At 38.0% G+C, this 20,315-nt stretch overlaps 1 protein-coding gene across 1 annotated transcript in view; it reads right to left on the bottom strand.

Annotated features, from left to right (window-relative positions):
- Nucleotides 1-1,256: 1,256 nt before the first annotated feature.
- Nucleotides 1,257-20,315, bottom strand: part of PSMD12 (proteasome 26S subunit, non-ATPase 12) — a 35,364-nt gene continuing 16,305 nt past the window's right edge. The window contains exons 4-11 of the mRNA XM_055334339.1: nucleotides 19,764-19,871; nucleotides 16,646-16,750; nucleotides 11,434-11,583; nucleotides 11,211-11,345; nucleotides 10,147-10,259; nucleotides 8,966-9,140; nucleotides 4,698-4,775; nucleotides 1,257-3,697 (exon numbers count right to left, since the gene is read on the bottom strand). Of these exons, the coding sequence (XP_055190314.1) occupies nucleotides 3,488-3,697; nucleotides 4,698-4,775; nucleotides 8,966-9,140; nucleotides 10,147-10,259; nucleotides 11,211-11,345; nucleotides 11,434-11,583; nucleotides 16,646-16,750; nucleotides 19,764-19,871 (1,074 nt within the window). The 3' untranslated portion in view covers nucleotides 1,257-3,487. The remainder of the gene's footprint in view (nucleotides 3,698-4,697; nucleotides 4,776-8,965; nucleotides 9,141-10,146; nucleotides 10,260-11,210; nucleotides 11,346-11,433; nucleotides 11,584-16,645; nucleotides 16,751-19,763; nucleotides 19,872-20,315) is intronic.

The raw sequence follows: 20,315 nt of genomic DNA, 5'->3' as shown, positions 1-20,315 counted from the left end.
GGGGCACCTGCACCCCGATGTTTCTAGCAGCCATGTCCACAATAGCCAAACTGTGGAAGGAGCCTCGGTGCCCATCGAAAGATGAATGGATAAAGAAGATGTGGTTTATGTATACAATGGAATATTACTCAGCCATTAGAAACGACAAATACCCACCATTTGCTTCAACGTGGATGGAACTGGAGGGTATTATGCTGAGTGAAGTAAGTCAATCGGAGAAGGACAAACAGTGTATGTTCTCACTCATTTGGGGAATATGAATAATAGTGAAGGGGAATATAAGGGAAGGGAGAAGAAATGTGTGGGAGATATCAGAAAGGGACACAGAACATAAAGACTTCTAACTCTGGGAAATGAACTAGGGGTGGTGGAAGGGGAGGAGGGCGGGGGGTGGGGGTGAATGGGTGACGGGCACGGAGGGGGACACTTGACGGGATGAGCACTGGGTGTTATTCTGTATGTTGGTAAATTGAACACCAATAAAAATTAATTTATAAAAAAAATAAATTTCTACTATGTAACAGAAATGATGGATACCAAGAAAAACATGGTTTCCAATCTTATAGAGAAAAAGCAAGATGCTAAGACTTTCCCATCTTCAATTCTTTCAACATGGTAAAAACTGAGGCACCTTGCTTTGCATCCACTCAGAAAGCAAGAATGCTTCTCTACACGTCATCAAGCAAGATAAAACCAGACCTCAGATCACTCAACTGGGAAACTAGCATAGGATAAGCATCACACTGGAGCATAATCCTAACTGTACTTTTGTTTGTGTCCACTCCGTACTTTTAGCAACATCTGCAACCCCCAAGGACTTGCTAGAAATGAAAATTCTGAAAGAAAGAAAGAAAGAAGGAAAGAAGGAAAGAAGGAAAGAAAGAAAGAAAGAAAGAAAGAAAGAAAGAAAGAAAGAAAGAAAGAAAGAAAGAAGAAAAAAAGAAAATTCTTGGGCCCTACCCCAGACCTGGATCAGAAACTCTGGAGGTGGGGCCCAACCATCTGTTGTAGCAAGCCCTGCCTGGGATTCTGATGTGGGCTATGCTGGACAACCATTGGTCAAGGGCACAATAAAGCACAGCCTGTCACCAAAGAATTCAGGGGGGAAAAAAGCCAACCAGTTGGTTTTTTGAAAAACACATGCACAATGTCTTCCCACCATTTAACAGGTTTATGGAGAGAGCATGATTCTGAAAGAATGAAAAACCTACAGCTTTTTGTTTTAAACAGCAAGAGAACTGAAAAAAAAAAAAAAGTGATCTTTAAAAGTATGAGTTTATTCTCCAGGTTTTTACACACCCACAAATTAGAGCTTTTATTGCAGCTATATCCAGGAGCTGGAAACAATGAAAAATATGTACTTGTATCATACATGTAACACTTATAAGATAATGGAACAGTTAGAATTTTAAAGATTAGTTTTTCAATGATTCAGTAAGCATATGGAAATTAGGGTTAATTACAGAAACAGCTATTGAACTCTAAAATAAAAACATAAATTATATAAAAATAAAAGGGTAAAAAACGTTTCATTTAAAAAATGAAAACAAAAAACAGTGGCTTATCATCTCTCTGCTAGTTAGTAACCTAATGAAAGTGAAAATGAGTCAAGTATTATCTTTCCCATATTTAAAGCAAAGTGGTTCTATCCTTTTCATGAATAGTCAGCTTTAGGTCTGAAATGGAAGCCAGGATTTGGCTTTCGAACATCTCAAATATTTTATTGCCCTGTGTTAACGGATTCTTCTTTGTAACACTACGAAATTTAAGTTTGCTCGGAGGAGAAAAAAACCAACTGGATAGGCAGTTAAATCAAATGGGATTCAGTTACAAATGGCACCAACTCAGAACAAAGAGCTTAGTTTGAGGGCAAGCATGTTAAATAAAGACCAAAGAAGAGGATCATTTGAGATCTTTACAACAATCAAGTATTTGGCCAAATAGCCAGGTTTGGCAAGTACAGGGATAATGAGTTAGCAAGTTAATGAGAAGCTAGATTCAAATTAGCTCCAACTTGATTTACAAATTAACAATACAAGATGATTTCATTTTCTATCCTTTTCACTCAGAAGAAAATTTAAACCATATTCCTATTGCTGGTGTGAACTTCTGATGTTTCTTGCCATATTTTTGGTTAGATTTTTAAAGATAAGTGGTAGCAGATGTTTATGTTATTAATGTGACCAATACATTAAATTTCCAAATAATAGAATTAGATTTAATACTAGGTTATTACTCACAATGACTCAACATAAATAGCAGAGGTCCCACAAGTGTCCTCAGCCATGGGATCACAGACTAGGACAATTTAGTGACCACTAAATGAAAATGAATTATGAAAAATGCTATTTCCAGAATGTCTTTTTTCTCCCATCCCTTCATTTGGATTTTTTAAAAAAGTAGACCTCATACTTTCATTGTTTAAACATCATTTTAAATAACCTTCAGTTTTCCTTGAAATAAATCACATTTTTAAAAACTTCAAAAATTTGCTATTAATTGATCTCAGATGTTTGATAGTAAAACTTGTTATAAAAAAAAAACCAATACTATGCCATTTGCTAAGAGGGTGACTGAGTCTTTTTGTTGTCATTTTTTTTAAAGCATTTTAGGTTGTAATCCAGTGTCCATATAATGGAACTAAAGTTCCTATAAAGAGGGAATGAATTTGGAACATTGATATAATTAGATCTATAAGTGAAAGTCACAAAGAAATCTTTTAAAAATGACTGTGTGTGTTAAATTGTGTGTTAAATCAACACAATGTCATTTCATTTTGTTTAACAACTGGTCAAGTCAGAGAAAGGGAATGAAAATAATCAAGCTACTGTGATTGAAACCAGTTTGACTCAGAGGGAAAAAACAATTATGTCTATATTAAGTCTTCAGCCTACCAGATCACTCTAACTCTATACATACTCAGTCTAGAGGCTTTCTGCCACAATACTAAAATACAAATTCTTCACAAATCACAACTCTATCCCAAATATTCTATGTCCTATGTCATTTTTAAAATTCTACTACATAATTGATAGCTTTACAACAGAATTTCTTTTATTTAAAAAATAGTTAAATCACTATCCCACAAAATGTTCAGAAACACAGGTAACTATAGAAAGTCAATGTGCATATACTGCTTTTATTATGATAATTATGGTTGTTAGCTGAATGAGAACAAATAATAGCTAAAAAGTTTTCAAATGATAGAAAAACACATTTGGGTAAGTTATGACACAATTGTTTGAGTTCATAGACAACAGAAATAGAAATTTTTTTTGCACCAATTGCAAATGCAAAGTTAACGATAAAATCAGGGAACTGAAGGGTTGAAAGGGGCCTTAAACATATTCACTATCTTAAATTTTAGACAAAGGAGCTGGGAATAGAAAAAAAAAAAAACACAACAAACCCAACATATACACCATAACAGTCTTTTATGACTTCCAATTTTAACTCTTTCCTAAAAGCATTAAGGGCACTGAGACCCTTATTGTAGGTTATGTATCATCTCCTCTTTGGCTATGAGGTGTGTAGTTTTGTTAACTAGAGACATCAGTGAGTTCAGTTTCTGAGACCAGTCATTTAATAAATTATTTGGATCCTTGGGTCTCTGGAAGTTGATAATTCCTGCCAACCTGTCTACTTTAGCAAAGATGGTCTTGTTAACTACTAGATTTGAAAGAAAAGCTTCTGACTCCTGCAAGAGAGAATGAAAAATTGGATTAAGATAGGATAATTACAGACAATAAACAAAATTTAAGGAAAGCATTTTTGAACTCTTCACCCAAGAATATGCAGTGCTAAAATTCACTACGCATAAGTAAGCAACTCTTGACTTCCTGTAATAATACACTTAGTGTACTATGAGTCTAGGAGATAAATAGCCTCTAAGTCTACTCAGAATCAGGGTAGAGTTTGAATCTGCCTCCTTGCAAACTCAACAATGCTGGTTCTGCTCCTGCCAACAGCCCCTTGGTCCACTCTTGGTCTACAATGTTTCCCCCTAACACATCATATAGATAATTTGTTTCCAGAAATGCTGGGTTACAATGTGTAATCTCTGCCACTGGCAACTACATAGCCAAGGACAAGTCACTTTATTCTAAGGACTCTGGTCCACTGGTCCAGAAAGGAGAGGAGCTATTGAGCCAACCAAGGATTAAATTTTTTACCTCTAACACCCGTAATTCTTCCTTCTTCAGCTAAACTGATAAACTGTCTCATGACAGAAATGGCTTCTAGATCACCTCACTTAACCCCTACCTCTGTGGTGAGTTATACATTCCACCAGCAGGAACCTAGATCTGAACACAATATTTCTCTAACTTGACCTGGGACCTCTGCAAGGGAAGTGTAGTGAAGTCTCCTTCACAGTTTCTATTTCTATGGTTCATTCCTGGGACCCTAGACATATTTGTTTTTTTTTTTTTTCTAGACAGATTTGTTATAGAAATACATACCCAACTGCAGATGAAATGATGTAAAACTATCATATTTAAGTAAAGATTTTAACTAGGACACATAATAGTAATGTAACTATAAACTTGATATTTGGGCTATTTTTGGGTACTCAAGATAGCCTGGGGAAACTTTGTCACCTTAACTTAAATAATAAAGCAAAATTGATTTTCTAATTCAATTTTTATAAGTCAGTTGATATTCAAAATGACTGGCTACAAACAACTCAAACTACTTACATCAACAGACAGATCGAGAAGCTGAGCCATCCTCTTCATTGTTATCCTGGTGTAATACTTCGCCATTATTCTAATATTCTGGGGAGAGGACAGAGAGCAATGAAGAACACCTAAGAGTCGTCAGTAAGGCTAAAAGCCCATTTGTTTTCATATTCAAATAGGTTTAGTTAAAATGTCAAATTCAGAGCTTTTCTTTTTCTTTTCTTTTTTTTTTAATTTTTATTTATTTATGATAGTAACACACACACACACACACAGAGAGAGAGAGAGAGAGAGAGAGAGAGAGAGAGAGAGAGGAAGAGACACAGGCAGAGGGAGAAACAGGCTCCATGCACCGGGAGCCCGACGTGGGACTCGATCCTGGCTCTCCAGGATCGCGCCCTGGGCCAAAGGCAGGCGCTAAACCGTTGCGCCACCCAGGGATCCTCAGCTTTTATTTTTCTATAGCTGACTGCTGGCATGAAGCTGGTTCTCAATTTCAGTAACAAAGCAAAATTTAGATACTTTGGTTTCTGCAGTTTTGTAAGTTACTCTGAATACTATCCACAACTCTTTTAAAATACATATAGTCAAACCCTAGGCTTATCTTAACTAAAATAATGGTTAAAAACTAATGTACTAAAATGTTTTTGCTAAATCCAAGAATCTAAAATTAAAATTTCCTAATTATGATACAAATGTTTATTTTTATTTTTTAAAAAAGATTTTATTACTTATTTATGAGAGACAGAGAGAGAGAGAGGCAGAGACACAGGCAGAGGGAGAAGCAAGCTCCATGCAGGGAGCCTGATGTGGGACTCGATCCTGGATGTCCAGGATCAGGCCCTGGGCGGAAGGTGGTGCTAAACCACTGAGCCATCTGGGCTGCCCGACACAAATGTTTAAAAGGCTGATTCAAAAAATGAGAGCATCTCAAAACACGATGTTATCATCATTTTAACTACTGAAAGGTAACTTGAAATTAAATTTCCTAGTGTACACTGGAAGTGGTTCCCTTTATCATTATTATTTTAATTCTTTATTTATTTTAGAGAAAGAATGTGGGGGGTAGGGGTGGAGGGAAAGGGAGACAGAATCTTGAGTAGACTCCTTGTTGAGCTTGGAGCCTGGACAATCCCATGACCCTGAGATCATGACCTGAGCTAAAATCAAGAGTGGGCTGCTTAACCAACTGAGCCACTGTTCCCTCCCTTTATTCTTCCTTGTTATTAACAAAACAGCAGCATCACAAGAAAAATGGGGAACAGTGGGGAGAGAAAATGAACCGATGTTTGGAGAAGCTGTCCCTCCTCCCATCTCTCTCAGGGTCCACAGCAACACACTTCTTAGGAAGCAGCACAATCATTCTAGACCCCTTTTTTATCCTTTAAATTTAATCAACGACTAAATTCTATTTATTTTCTTTATTAAAAATAACTCCATCCCATCTATCCCTCAGCTACTGCCTTGACAGAAGCCCACAGGAGCCTTCACTTACTCTCAGCTCCATTCCTGTCTCTCCCCCAAGTGCATTCTCCACACTGACTGCCAGAGGAGTCTTTGTAAGATGCAAGCCTGGTCACTGTCCTCTCAGGTCAAAGTTTCCACTACTGCAGTATATAAACTTTGTGAAGTTCCAGACCCTTTCCATATCTCCGACTTCCTTCTTCACTGATCCCTGTGTTTGGAGGCACTTCTGTTCATCCTACAGGTTTGTTGTCTCCATGCCCCTGCTCAGACTACGGCATCTGTCCGCTCACCGGGCACTCTTCTTACAAATCTTACCTCCTCTGTCAATTTCTGCAGATCTAGCCTGACCTTTCTTTTCTTTTTAGGATTTTATTTTTGGGGCGCCTGGGTGGCTTGGTTGGTTAAGCATCTGTCTTTGGCTCAGGTCATGATCTCTGGATCCTGGGATCAAGTCCCTCATCGGGCTCCCTGCTCTACAGGGAGCTGCTTCTCCCTCTTCCTGCCACTCTGCTTAGTTGTGTGCTGTCAAATAAAGAAAGCCTAAAAAACAAAACAAAACAAAACAAAACACACACACACACACACACACATATGTATGTATTTTAAGCAATCTCCACCTCCGACATGGGGCTTGGACTCACAAGATCAAGAGTCTTGATCCTGGACCCTGAGATCAAGAGTATGCTCCACTGATTGAGCCAGCCAGGTGTCCCCCTTTCAGGTAGAACCAATCAACTCTACTTATGCTGCACTCCATTTGATATATATTTGTACCCTAATATCTAGAATACGTTTACTTTTTTTTAAAAAAAATTTTATTTATTTTTTTCTGGGAGACACAGAGAGAGAGGCAGAGACACAGGCAGAGGGAGAAGCAGGTTCCCTGCGGAAGCCCGATGTGGGACTCCATTCCAGGACCCTGGGGATCATGACCTGAGCAAAAGGCAGACGCTCAACCAGTAAGCCACCCAGGTGCCCCAAATACTTTTACTTATAAATCCATCTTTCTTGGGATTTAAAATCTTAAAAAAAAGAAATCCATCTTTCCCTATGACTTATTTTTAAGCTGTCTGAAGGTAGGGACCACGTCTCACTTTCCCATATGTTCCAGCATATTTGTACAGTGCCTGGTACATAGAAAGCTCATAATACATATATGTTTGCTATGTGAATGAATGCTGAAATAATTCCATTTATAGTGATACCAAGAAGATCAAAGATCAGGTTTAAGACTTGTTACCCATTCCCAGAACTACCAAGCAAGCAGCAGATAGAAAGAGCAACTTTCTTTTCTTTTCTTTTTTTTTTTTAAAGATTTTATTTATTTATTCATGAGAGACACACACAGAGAGAGAGGCAGAGACACAGGCAGAGAGAGAAGCAGGCTCCATGGAGGGAGCCTGATGTGGGATTCGATCCCAGGACTCCAGGATCACGCCCTGGGCCGAAGGCAGGCACCAAACCGCTGCGCCACCCAGGGATCCCAGAAAGAGCAACTTTCACCCACAACCATCCCACCACTCATTCTTAAGAAATTCCTTCTGGTTTATATGATGTAACTTTTTTTTTAAGGATTTTATTTATTTATTCATGAGAGACACACAGAGAGAGGCAGAGGGAGAAGCAGGCTCCCTGAGGGACGTCAGAAGTGGGACTTGATCCCCGGACCCGTGGATCATGACCTAACCCAAATGCAGACACTCAACCACTGAGCCACCCAAGTGTCCCTATATGCTGCAACATTTTGAATTCTTTTTTTTTTTTTTTATTTTATTTTTGGGACGTCTGGGTGGCTCAGCAATTGAGCATCTGTCTTCTTTTGGTTCAGGGCTTGATCCCAGATTCCTGGGATGGAATCCCACACTGGCCTCCTTACATGGAGCCTGCTTCCCCTCCCCTGCCTGTGTCTCTGCCTCTCTTTCTGTGTCTCTTATGAATAAGTAAATAATCTTTTTAAAAAATTAAAATAAAATAAATTTTATCTTTTTTTATTTTTTTAAATTTATGATAGTTACAGAGAGAGAGAGAGGCAGAGACACAGGCAGAGGGAGAAGCAGGCTCCATGCACCGGGAGCCCGATGTGGGATTCGATCCCGGGTCTCCAGGATCGTGCCCTGGGCCAAAGGCAGGTGCCAAACTGCTGCGCCACCCAGGGATCCCTAAATTTTATCTTTTTAAAGATTTTATTTATTTATTCATGAGAGACACAGAGAGAGAGAGAGAGAGAGAGAGAGAGAGAGAGAGAGGCAGAGACACAGGCAGAGGGAGAAGCAGGGTCCATGTAGGGAGCCCGATGTGGGACTCGATCCCGGGTCTCCAGGATCATGCCCTGGGCCGAAGGCGGCGCTAAACTGCTGAACCACCTGGGCTGCCCTAAATTTTATTTTTAAGTAATGTCTACACCCAACGTGAGGCCTGAACTGATACCCCAAGATCAAGAGTCACGTGCTTTACTGAGTCAGCCAGGCACCCTTAAAATTTTGGATTCTTGAGAGGTCCCTTCAAAATAAGAATGCTAAAACATTGTGGGTTTTTGTTTTTGTTTTTCCTGAAAAGCCAAAAATAAGGGAATAGGGTGGGGGGAAGTAAGAGGGATAAGATAAATTCTGATACATTTTGGGAAATACACAAACAACACTGGGAGAACAAATTTACACTACTATTACCCTGAGCATAGCAAAAAAAAAACCTCCAAAACAAAAAAACCTAAAGCAAAGAATTAAAGATATAACCTCCAAAAGAAACATTTGACTGTCACACTTGAAAATTAAAAGTTTGTGGTGGAAATCACCCCAGTTCACTTCTGGGCCGGCACTTACATGTTCCACGACTCTGTTCTTTAAGTCTGTCCACCTCCTTTCGCCTTCCTCTGTAGAACCAAAAACATCAGTCGCTGGACTCTCAAGAGACCCTTTCCTTAACTCCATCCCATAGTCTTCAACAAGGGTGGACCAACGCATGAGCTCCATTGTAGTAAAGAGTTTTAAAAGATCCCTGTAAATTGTATAAAACTTAATATTCCAAATCTGGAAAAACGTAACATAAGGTAATATAACGGCAAAAGTTTAAATATTGGCAAAGATCGTACTTGTAAGTTCTTATTTGTGAAACAAAATATAAGTTGATTATTATTTATTTACTGCCATTTTTTCCACAGCAGTTCTGAATGGAGCATTCCTCTACTTAACATTCTGCTCCCTCCCACAATGTATTTGCCAGTCTCTGGAATAATTAGCATAAGCTTACCAATGAGACAGATAAAAGAAAAACAGCTTTTAAGAACTAAAAGCCCACTGTGTGTAGGAAGTGTATGTCTGTTTTATATAGTATAGACTTCTGAAAATCACTAAGCCCTAAACTACTAAAATTTTATCAAATGATTAATAACCAAAAGCTGCTAAAGTGAGCTTGAAATGCAACTTCTATCTGACAAGTGGTCCATTTTAGGTTTTTATTTTTTTATTTTATTTTATTTATTTATTTTTTTTTAAAAAGAAAGCTCACACCCAGTGGAGCCCAATGTGAGGCCCAAACTCCTAACCCCTAGATCAAGACCTGAGCTGAGACCAAGGGTCAGATGCTTAACTGACTTAGGTACTTAGGTGCCCCTTGATAAGTGGTTTCAGAATGAAGTGTGTTATAACCTCATTAATTTCTTTTTAAAAAATTAATTAACTTGTTTATTATTCATGAGAGAGGCAGAGACACAGAGGGAAAAGCAGACTCCCCATGGGGACCCCAATGTGGGACACAATCCCAGGACCCCAGGATCACAACCTGAGTCAAAGGCAGACGCTCAACACTGAGCCACCCAGGTGCCCAGTCTCATTAATTTTTAAAGCAGCATGACAAAACCATTTCACTACTCTATAATCTCTAGTTTTATTCGCCAATACAATCTATCAGCAACCAATTAAGCAGATGTACACTTAGGTTAACCAATTTTCCTTCAAATGGTGTTTCTGCTGAGATGTACTACACTAGCTATAAAAGTACTTACTTGTATTTAGGAATTTCTTCTAACTTCTTGTCACCACTTATTCGGTGAACCAAATCTGACTGTTCGTTGTCAAAAGGAGCCAAGATCACATAGAGGACAACACTTTTCAGAGCCTAAAAACGTTGTATAACACAGTGGATCATAAGCAAGCTTAGAAACAAAGTGGAGACTCTGGCAGGAACTAAAAAATCATGAGAGAATTGTCTATATTCATGTTTGATATTATACTCAAAAGTCTTAGGGAATGATCCTACCAAGCTGCCTTTTACAGTATCTTCCTGTCATATTAAATTTCTATGAAACAACTACAGTAAATCTTTGCCAATCTATATTACTACCTGGGCTAACATTTTTTGGAGCGAGATATATAAAGGAAAACTCCTTGTAACAAGTTAGCAGCACAAACATGGAACATACATACAAATGATTTGAAACAGTTTTGTGAAATAATTTTCCAAAGTAATGCTAGGTCTCTACCTGTAACCTTTGTTAGCATGTGACCTGCTATACATATTTTACTTTATTTTTTTTTAAAGTAATATCTACACCCAACATGGGGCTTGAACTCAAAACCTCCAAGGATCAAGCATCGCACGATCTATGAACTGAGCCAGCCAAATGCTTCTGCTACACGTTTTTTTTTTTTTTTAAAGATTTTATTTACTTAGAGGGAGAGAAAGAGAGAAAGTAGGAGGAAGGGGAGAGGCAAGGAATCTCAAGCAGATCTGGAGCTGAGTGTTGAGCCTGATATGAGGCTTGATCTCATGACCCTGAGATCATGACCTGAGCTGAAATAAGAGTAGGATGCTTAACCGACTGAGCTACCCAGGCATTGCCCTGCTATACATACTTTAAACAGTAAGGCTGCATTCTTCGATAGTGATAAATAATTTAGAATATTGCCACAGTTCGTTTGAGTCAGTAAAGATAAACTATCAATACACTGACTAGAAAGCAGTACCATATAACTGCATATGATTACTGAAGTTAAAAATCACTTCAAAATAAAAAACGCAAATTCTTCCTAGTAAATATTAATATCAAGTATAAGAAAATATTCTTACCTGTTGCCACTTTTCACTTTCTGCCTGTATACAGGGAGTATCATATATTGCTCTGTAGTGCTTACAAATAGACAAATAGGATCCCTCATGTTGATCCAGCTGAATCATTAAGTTATAATATTTCAACTTTAATTTCTGAAAAAAAAGTTGATAAAATAAATTGCGGCTTATGGGTCTTTTCTAAACACATCTAAAGTAAACTTGCAGTAAGAGATATGCTTACCTCTGTATTTTCTTCCTGGAAAAATTTGGTGTTAATTTTCTTGCTGATGATTTGTGTACGAATGTAATCCTTCACAGCTAGGCAGAGCCTCATTTGCTCCAAAATAAACTCCACTCGCTCTTTCTTTTCCATTGACCCATAGGTTTCCACCTGGCCAAAGTAAGACCCCAAATAAGTTTATATTTGGTAATTTCTAAAAATTGCAAAATTAAATGTATTAAAATATTCACACCTATCAAACAATAAGAACCTTTTTTGCATACTGGGAGAATGTTGATGATGATATAAAAAGCTAATTTCCTCCAGGAAATTACAGTAAAAAAAATTATATAGGAAAATGGATATTTTTTCTTCTGACATAAAAAGTTCTGTGAATTTAAGCATATGCACAGACTTGTTTAGCTACCATCACAATCAAGATACAGAACAGTCTATCACCCCTAAACTAAGTCCCTCATTTGCCCCTTTGGAGTCACATACTTCTGCCAGTCAGAATGACCTGTTCTCCATCACTATAGATTTGTTTTTCATGAATATGAAACACAGTATGCAATCTCGAGTCTTTTTGCACTCAACATAATGCTTTGAATAGTAAAGATTCATCTAAATTGTTATGTATATCAATAGTTCATTCCTTTTATTAAAGATTTTATTTATTTATTTGAGAAAGAGAGTGTGCATGCACATGAGTGAGAGAATGGGCAGAGGGAGAGGGACAAGCAGGCTTCCAGCTGAGTGGGAAGCCTGATGTGGGCCTTGATCCCATGACCCTGAGATCCTGACCTGAGCTGAAGGCAGACCCTTAACCGACTGAGCCACCCAGTGTCCCTAGTTCATTTCTTTTTATGGCTAAGTAGTACTCCATTGTGTGGATGAACCAGTTTAACCATTCACCTGAAGGATATCTGGGTGGATTCTATTTTTTTTTTTAAATCTGTGTCCTGCCCCCCCCCCTTTTTATCATGATTCCATCTTGTGCCCATCATGAACAAAACTACTCTGAACATCAGTAGATAGGTTGAGTGTGAACTTCAAGTTTTCATTTCTCTTGGGCACCAGGAATTGGTATTGCTGGGTCATTTGGTAAAGCATGTTTAACTTTGTAAAAAATAGCCAAATTGTTTTCCAGCGGCTGCACCACTTTGCATTCCTATCAGCAATGGATAAAGGTTCTCATCACTTTGCAGCGCTGCTGGCACTTGGTTATAAACAGTATATATATTTTTAATGTTAGCTATTCTAATAGGCATGTAGGAGGGGATCCCTGGGTGGCTCCGCGGTTTAGCGCCTGTCTTCGGCCTAGGGGCGTGATCCTGGAGTCCTGGGATCAAGTCCCACATCAGGCTCCCTGCATGGAGCCTGCTTCTCTCTCTGCCTGTGTCTCTGCCTCTCTCTCTCTCTCTCTCTCTGTGTCTCTCATGAATAAATAAAATCTTAAAAAAAAAAAGGCAAAAAAAAAAAAGGCATGTAGGGGTATCGCTTGTGGTTTTAATTTGCATTTTCCTCATGGCTAGTGAGGAAATTACATTCATTCATTCATTCGTTTAAAGATTTTATTCATTTATTCATGAGAGACACAGAGAGAGGCAAAGACATAGGCAGAGGGAGAAGCAGGCTCCATGCAGGGAGCCTGATGTGGGACTCCAGGATCATGCCTTGGGCCAAAGGCAGATGTTCAACCACTGAGCCACCCAGGCATCCCTTTTCTTCAAATTTTAATTTAAATTCTAGTTAGTTAACATACTTGGGAGCAGGAAATTACAATTTCTTTTTTGAAATTACAATTCTTCTTTTAAAAAATATTTTATTTATTTATTTGAGAGACAGCGAGAACACATACCCATGTGCAAGCATACCCATGTGCAAGCACACACATGAGCAGAGGGAAAGGGAGAAACAGATTCCCCACTGAGCAGGGAGCCTGACATGGGGCTCGATCCCAACACCCTGGGATCATGACATGAACTGAAGACAGACGCTTAAGCAACTGAGCCACCCACGTGTCCCAAAAATTACAGTTCTAAACACACGAAAGGATACCACTTGTAGGTTTTCTATTTACAAAACAAAAAATTACAGGAAAAAGAGGTGCTAGTCTTTTTAAAATTCAAATAACATGGCTGATATAACTCCTAAAGGATATAGAAATGTAGAGTTATAGTAAATACACAACAGATGCAAAATAGAAATTCAATTACATCAAATACTATGAGAAACATTTTTTATGAGAAACATTTTTAATTTAATATTTGGCATACACATTGCAAATGAATTTATAAAATGTAGAATGGCAAAGCAGAAAGAAGGATATTTCATTATTATTATTAGGTCTGAAAAAAGGTTTTTATTTCACTGTCTTCTTTGTAATTTTTGTTAAGGAAAATAAAACTTTATGCAATGAGCCATCAATGTTTCATTTATGAATCTTTACCCACTCTCCATGTGTCAATTACTTTGTTTTTTTTTTTTTAAGATTTTATTTATTCATGAGAGAGAGACAGAGAGAGAGAGAGAGAGGGGCAGAGACACAGGCAGAGGTAGAAGCAGGCTACATGCAGGGAGCCTGATGTGGGACTCGATCCCAGGTCTCCAGGATCACACCCTGAGTCAAAGGCAGGCACCACACCGCTGAGCCTCCCAGGGATCCCCATGTCAATTACTTTGAAGTAAATTTTATTTTTTTATTTTTATTTTTTTTTTAAAAGGGCTCTCAATTAGGTTCATTATTTATTTATTTATTTATGATAGTCAGAGAGAGAGGCAGAGACACAGGCAGAGGGAGAAGCAGGCTCCATGCACCGGGAGCCCGACGTGGGATTCGATCCCGGGTCTCCAGGATCGCGCCCTGGGCCAAAGGCAGGCGCCAAACCGCTGCGCCACCCAGGGATCCCTGAAGTAAATTTTAGACATATATTTTAGTATGTGTCTCTGACAGATAAATATTGAAAAAAAAATCTAAAAATTCCTTTTATCACCAAATACCTAGTCAGTCCCCAATATCTATCTCATTTATTTTAATTAAATAAGAATCCACATGAGGCTCCTACTTTGCAATTGATAAATAGGTTTCTTAGGGCTCTTTTTCCTTGCCATTTATTTGTTGACAAAATCAAGCCAATCATCCTACAGTTTTATAGAGTCTAAATTATGCTGATTGCATCCCTGTGGTATCATTTAATAGGCTCCTCTGTCCCTAGCATATCCTGTAAACTGGTAGTTAAACCTAGAAGCTTTACATAATTGAGGTGAATTTTTTTTGGCAAGACTATTTCAGAGGATGTTGAATCATGAGGCATAATCATCCTAGTTGAAAATAGGGTTTGAAGGCAAAACTATGGAGACAGTAGAAAGATCAGTGGTTGCCAGGGGTTGGGATGGGAAAGAGGGAGGAACAGGTAGACCAGAGAATTTTTAGGGCAGTGAACCTATTTTATATGATACTACATTGATGAGTACATTTGTCAAAAATCCGTGGAATATACAACACAAAGAGTGAACCTTAATGCAAACTATTGACTTTCAGTGATCTCATGTCAATGTAGGTTCATCTATTTTAACTAATGTACCACTCTGGTGTGAGATGTTGGTAGAAGGGGAGGGAGAGAGAGGAGAGAGAGAGGGAGAGAGAGAGAGAGAGAGAGAGAGAGTGTGTGTGTGTGCATGTGCGTGCACGCGCATACATGCATGTGCATGTTGGGAGGGGGACAATGGAGTATATGGGAACTCTCTGTACTTGCCACTCAACTTGGTTGTGAACCTAAAAGTGCTCTAAAAAATAAAATCTGGGGATCCCTGGGTGGCTCAGCGGTTTGGGGCCTTTGGCCCAGGGCGCAATCCTGGAGTACCGGGATTGAATCCCGCGTCGGGATCCCGGCATGGAGCCTGCTTCTCCCTCTGCCTGTGTCTCTGCCTCTCTCTATCATAAGTGAATAAATAAATCTTAAAAAAAAAAAAACATTAAAAAAAATAAAGTAAAATAAAATAAAAGAATAAAATAAAATAAAATAATAAAATAAATAAAATAAAATAATAAAATGAAATATAAAAAAATAAATCAAATCAAATCAAATCAAATCTTCTGGGCAGCCCCGGTGGCTCAGTGGTTTAGTGCCGCCTTCAGCCCAGGGCATGATCCTGGAGATCTGGGATCGAGTTCCATGTCTCAGGCTCCCTGCATGGAGCCTGCTTCTCCCTCTGCCTGTGTCTATGCCTCTCTCTCTCTCTGTGTCTGTCATGAATAAATAAATAAAATCTTAAAAAAAAACAAAAAGAAAGAAAAAAATAAAATCTTCTAATCAAAAAGAAGAAAAGAAAAAAAAACAAAAAGAAGAAAAGACATCTGAAGCTAAATTGAACTAGTATGAGTCTAAACTTTACCACTTCTTGGCAATGACTTAAGGCACGTTACTTAATCCCTTTGAGTTTGTTTCCTTGGCAGAAAAATGGGGATAAAAATAGTGCTGTGCATGAACAGTGAATAAGATAAAGTGTACAGAGAACACAGGACATTAAAAAAAAAAAAAAGACAATGCATAGCACACAGAATCTTCTCAGTGTTATTTTTCCCCTTCCTTTAACTAAAAAATGGTACATGACTGAAAAATCAGAATAAGCAATTTAACTTAATAAGGAAACCATGATAAGCCAAAATTACAAGGAAAATTTTGAGTGTATTTCAGGTACTTTTTTTGGGGGGTGAGTCTATGGTTTTTCTCAGATTTCTTGGTTCTTTGCGGTCTAATTTTAAGATCTTTCTTAAAAACCTGTCCTGGGGGGGGGGGGGGGACCTGTCCTGAAACATGGCAAATTATGAGGCAATGTTTCTTTGTTAAAACAATTTAGCCTAGAAATTGACTGCCAATCAAATATTTGTTAAGAACGAAGCCAATGATTACCAGTGATTCCCTAAGGCATAAATAGTACATGAATTACTAATTCTATTTAAATTCTAAAGAGAATGAAAGTTTTCAAATAGCACAAAATCAAGACTAATGCATCGATTCTAACTTTTCTTCAAAATTCTTTTAGCAGTTAAATTTAGTCAGGACCCTAATTACATAATTTTCAGGTACCTGAATAAACTCATATTCCACTGCACTGACTCTTAATCTTGATAGTTTTGAAAAAGTTTAAAGATGCCAAAATAAGCTATTTCCATAAGACACACTGCCGACTAAATATAAAGATTCTCATTCTAAATGCATCTCCTTACCTGTAATTCTTGTAAAATGGAGGCTGCCTCTTTCACGTCACCATTTTGCTCTTTTATAGTTGCTAATGTCTTAGTCAGTCGAGCACGTTCAATTTCAACATAAATCTACAAATATGAGAAATTTATATTATCAAAATTTCCATAGAAATGTGTTAACATTTAAAGATACAGTTGAAAAAAAATAAAAAAAAAAATAAAGATACAGTTGAACTATTATTCAAGTAAGCCTAATGGTATTTATCATGCAGTTATTGTGTACTTTATCCTCTTCGTACAAATACAACTGTGTGACATTTTACATTTCACAATTACATAATTAAAAAAAATTTTTATTCATTTGAAGGGAGGTGCACATGCTCATGCATGCCCAGGGAGGAGAGGAAGGGGGGGAGGGAGAGAGAAAATCTAGAGCAGATTCCCCACTTAGCACAGAGCCTGACTCAGGGCTTGATTTCATGACCCTGAGATCATGACCTGAGCAGAAATCAAGAGTTGGACACTTAACCAACCTAGCCACTGAGGTACCTTCACAATCACATATATTTTAAGAACATTATTCATATTTTGTAGCTTTGCTTCAAGCACCTAAATATGAAATCACTGTGTTTAATGGATAACAGAATCCTAAGCTATATTAAATAGCAGAGAAAATAGAACAGTGCCCTTAAAAGAATTATTTGAGGGGTGCCTGGCTGGCTCAGTTGGTAGAACATGTAACTCTTGATCTTGGGGTCATGAGTTCAAGCCCCACATTGGGTGTAGAAGTTGTTTAAGAATAATAGTAATATAAAAAAAGAATAATAGTAATAATAATTAAATTAAAATATTTGATCTTGTTAAAGCTACCAGCATTTTTTGCAGTTATAAGTAATGTTAGTGAGTTTATATTTTCCAACAAATTAAAGATCAAAAATTTAACTATAGCCTAATGGAGTCTAGAGAACTAATTATCATGCTTAGGCTTGCTCATCCTTTTAGCCTTTGTTCTGTAACAACCCCTTTTCCCCAATCCACCCCAGAAAACCTTAATCTCCAAGAATAACAAACTACTTTTACATTCCTAAATGCCCATATGTTTCTTTTCTTTTTTAAAAGATTTTATTTATCTTAAAAAGAGAGAGAGAGAACAGGCATGAGCAGGGGTAGAGTGGGGGGACAGAGGAAGAGAGAAAGAATCTTAAGCAGATTCCCTGCTAAGTGGTGAGCTCAACTTGGAGCTCAATCTCATGACCCCAAGATCATGACCTGAGCCAATATCAAGAGTCAAACACAGCACAGTGACTATTTTTATGATGCATCTCTTTGAGGTGATAAAGAACAGTGTCATATTCATTCTGGATCTAGCACAACAGAGGTGTTTAATAAACATTTACTGAACTAAGGGTGCCTGGCTGCTGGCTAAATCAGTAGAGCATAAAACTCTTGATCTTAGGGTTGTGGGTAAAGCCCCACGTTGAGTGTAGAGATTATGTAAAAAAAAATAAAATAAAATCTTGGGGTGCCTGGGTGGCTCAGTCAGTTGAGCATCTGACTATTGATTTGAGCTCAGGTCAAGATCTCAGGGTCATGAGACTGAGTCCCATGTTGGGCTCCACACACAGTGGGGAGTCCGCTTGAGATTCTCTTTTCCTCTCCCTGTTGCCCCCCACCCACAAATGCTCTCTTAAATAAATCTTTAAAAAATAAATAAATAGGGGATCACTGGGTGGCTCAGCAGTTTAGCACCTGCCTTCAACCCAGGGTATGATCCTGGGGTCCCAGGATCGAGTTCCGCATCGGGCTCCCTGCATGGAGCCTGCTTCTCCCTCTGCCTATGTCTTTGCCTCTCTCACTATCTCTGTGTGTGTCTCTCATGAATAAATAAATAAAATCTTAAAAAAATAAATAAAATCTTTTAAAAAATTACTGAACTGTTAAGTTAAATATAAGCTTAGTCTTTATTTTCAGATCACAAACACCTGTCTAGAAAAAAATAATTTACTTTAGTCACCATTTCATACTTGTCTTTTTTAGAGAAACAGAAGATTAGGAGAACAAAGAGATCAAACTAAATACAAATACATTCTGGCAAGACAGTGAAATTTGTAAAATTAAACTTGCAACTATGAATACTCTATTATTTTTTTTTTTTAAGTAATAAGCTTTACAACCAACATGGGACTCAAACTCACAACTCCAAGATTAAGAATCACATGCTCTGCTGACTGAGCCAGCCAGGCACTCCAATATTCTATTAATTTAAATAGTAGAGTGAAACCTTAGTTATCCTAAGTATAGATTTCTCAAGCAGATCTAGGCCAGGGTGAAGAATTACCTTTATCTTTGATTCATTTTACATGTAAATATGGGGTAAGGTCCCTAATTCCTAGAAAAATCTGGATGTGTCAAGACTATGAATATCTGTTTATTTATTTTTAGATTTTTTAATCTATTTATTCATGAGAGACACAGAGAGGCAGAGACACAGGCAGAGGGAAAAGCAGGCTCCCCTCGCGGAGCCCAAGGTGGGACTCGATCCTGGGACTCCAGAATCACGCCCTGGGTCAAAGGCAGATGCTCAACCACTGAGCCACCCAGGCATCCCAAGACTGTGGCTATTTAATTACTTTCATTTGGGGGTGCCAGACTGGCTCAGTTGAAAGAGCATGCAACTCTTGATCTCCAGGTCATTAGCTCAAGCCCAATGGTAAGTGCAGAGATTACTTAAAAAAATCTTGGGGATCCCTGGGTGGCTCAGCGGTTTAGCGCTCAGGTTTTTTGGCTCAGGGCGCGATCCTGGAGACCCAGGATCAAGTCCCACGTTGGGCTCCTGGCATGGAGCCTGCTTCTCCCTCTGCCTGTGTCTCAGAGGCCTCTCTCTCTCTCTTGTCTATCATAAATAAACTAATCTTTAAAAAAAAATCTTTAAAATATGTAAACACAAATAAATATATTCATTTACATATGGGAAGATACTAGAAGGAAATATACAAAGATAATGGTTGAATCAAGGTGATGATCTACTTTGTCATTTTAAAATCTATCTATATATATAGATATAACATCTTCATAAATAAGTATCTCTGAATATAGAAAAGACAGGACTTCCCACTTTGAGTTATGCCAATGGAAAACTTACCTTTCCTTCTGTTACCATTCGCAGAGTATCAATTAACCGAAGTTTGATTGGAAGGTCCGTGATTTCCTCAACATAAGTACAACACTGTTGAACCATTTTTGCAACAGCCTAAAATATTAAAAAACCATTCATGAGTAAGATTCATTCCTCATACAATTAAAAAGAAGTATTTCAGGATGCCTGAGTGGCTCAATGGTTGAGCATCTGCCTTGGGATCAGGGCATGATCCCGGGGTCTGAGGACTGATTCCCTATGGGGAGCTTGCTTCTCTCTCTGCCTATGTCTCTGCCTCTCTGTCTCTCATGAATAAATAAATAAAATCTTTAAAAAAAAAAAAAAAAGGACATATTTCACTGAAGAAAATGCTATGTTCAAACCTAGTATTCCTAAGCAACTCTAGATCTCAGGGTTGTGAGTTCAAACCCCATGTTGGCTGCAGAGACTACTTAAGAAAATAAAATCTTTAAGAAATGAAATGGAATAAAATCAAGTAAAATAATAAAACCTTTAGGGGTGCCTGGGTGCCTCAGTTGGTTATTATTTTTTTTTTAG

Source organism: Nyctereutes procyonoides, unplaced genomic scaffold (assembly GCF_905146905.1).
Source record: "Nyctereutes procyonoides isolate TBG_1078 unplaced genomic scaffold, NYPRO_anot_genome, whole genome shotgun sequence".
In the NCBI taxonomy this organism is placed as follows: Eukaryota; Metazoa; Chordata; class Mammalia; order Carnivora; family Canidae; genus Nyctereutes; species Nyctereutes procyonoides.
This window is presented reverse-complemented; position numbering and strand designations above follow the sequence as displayed.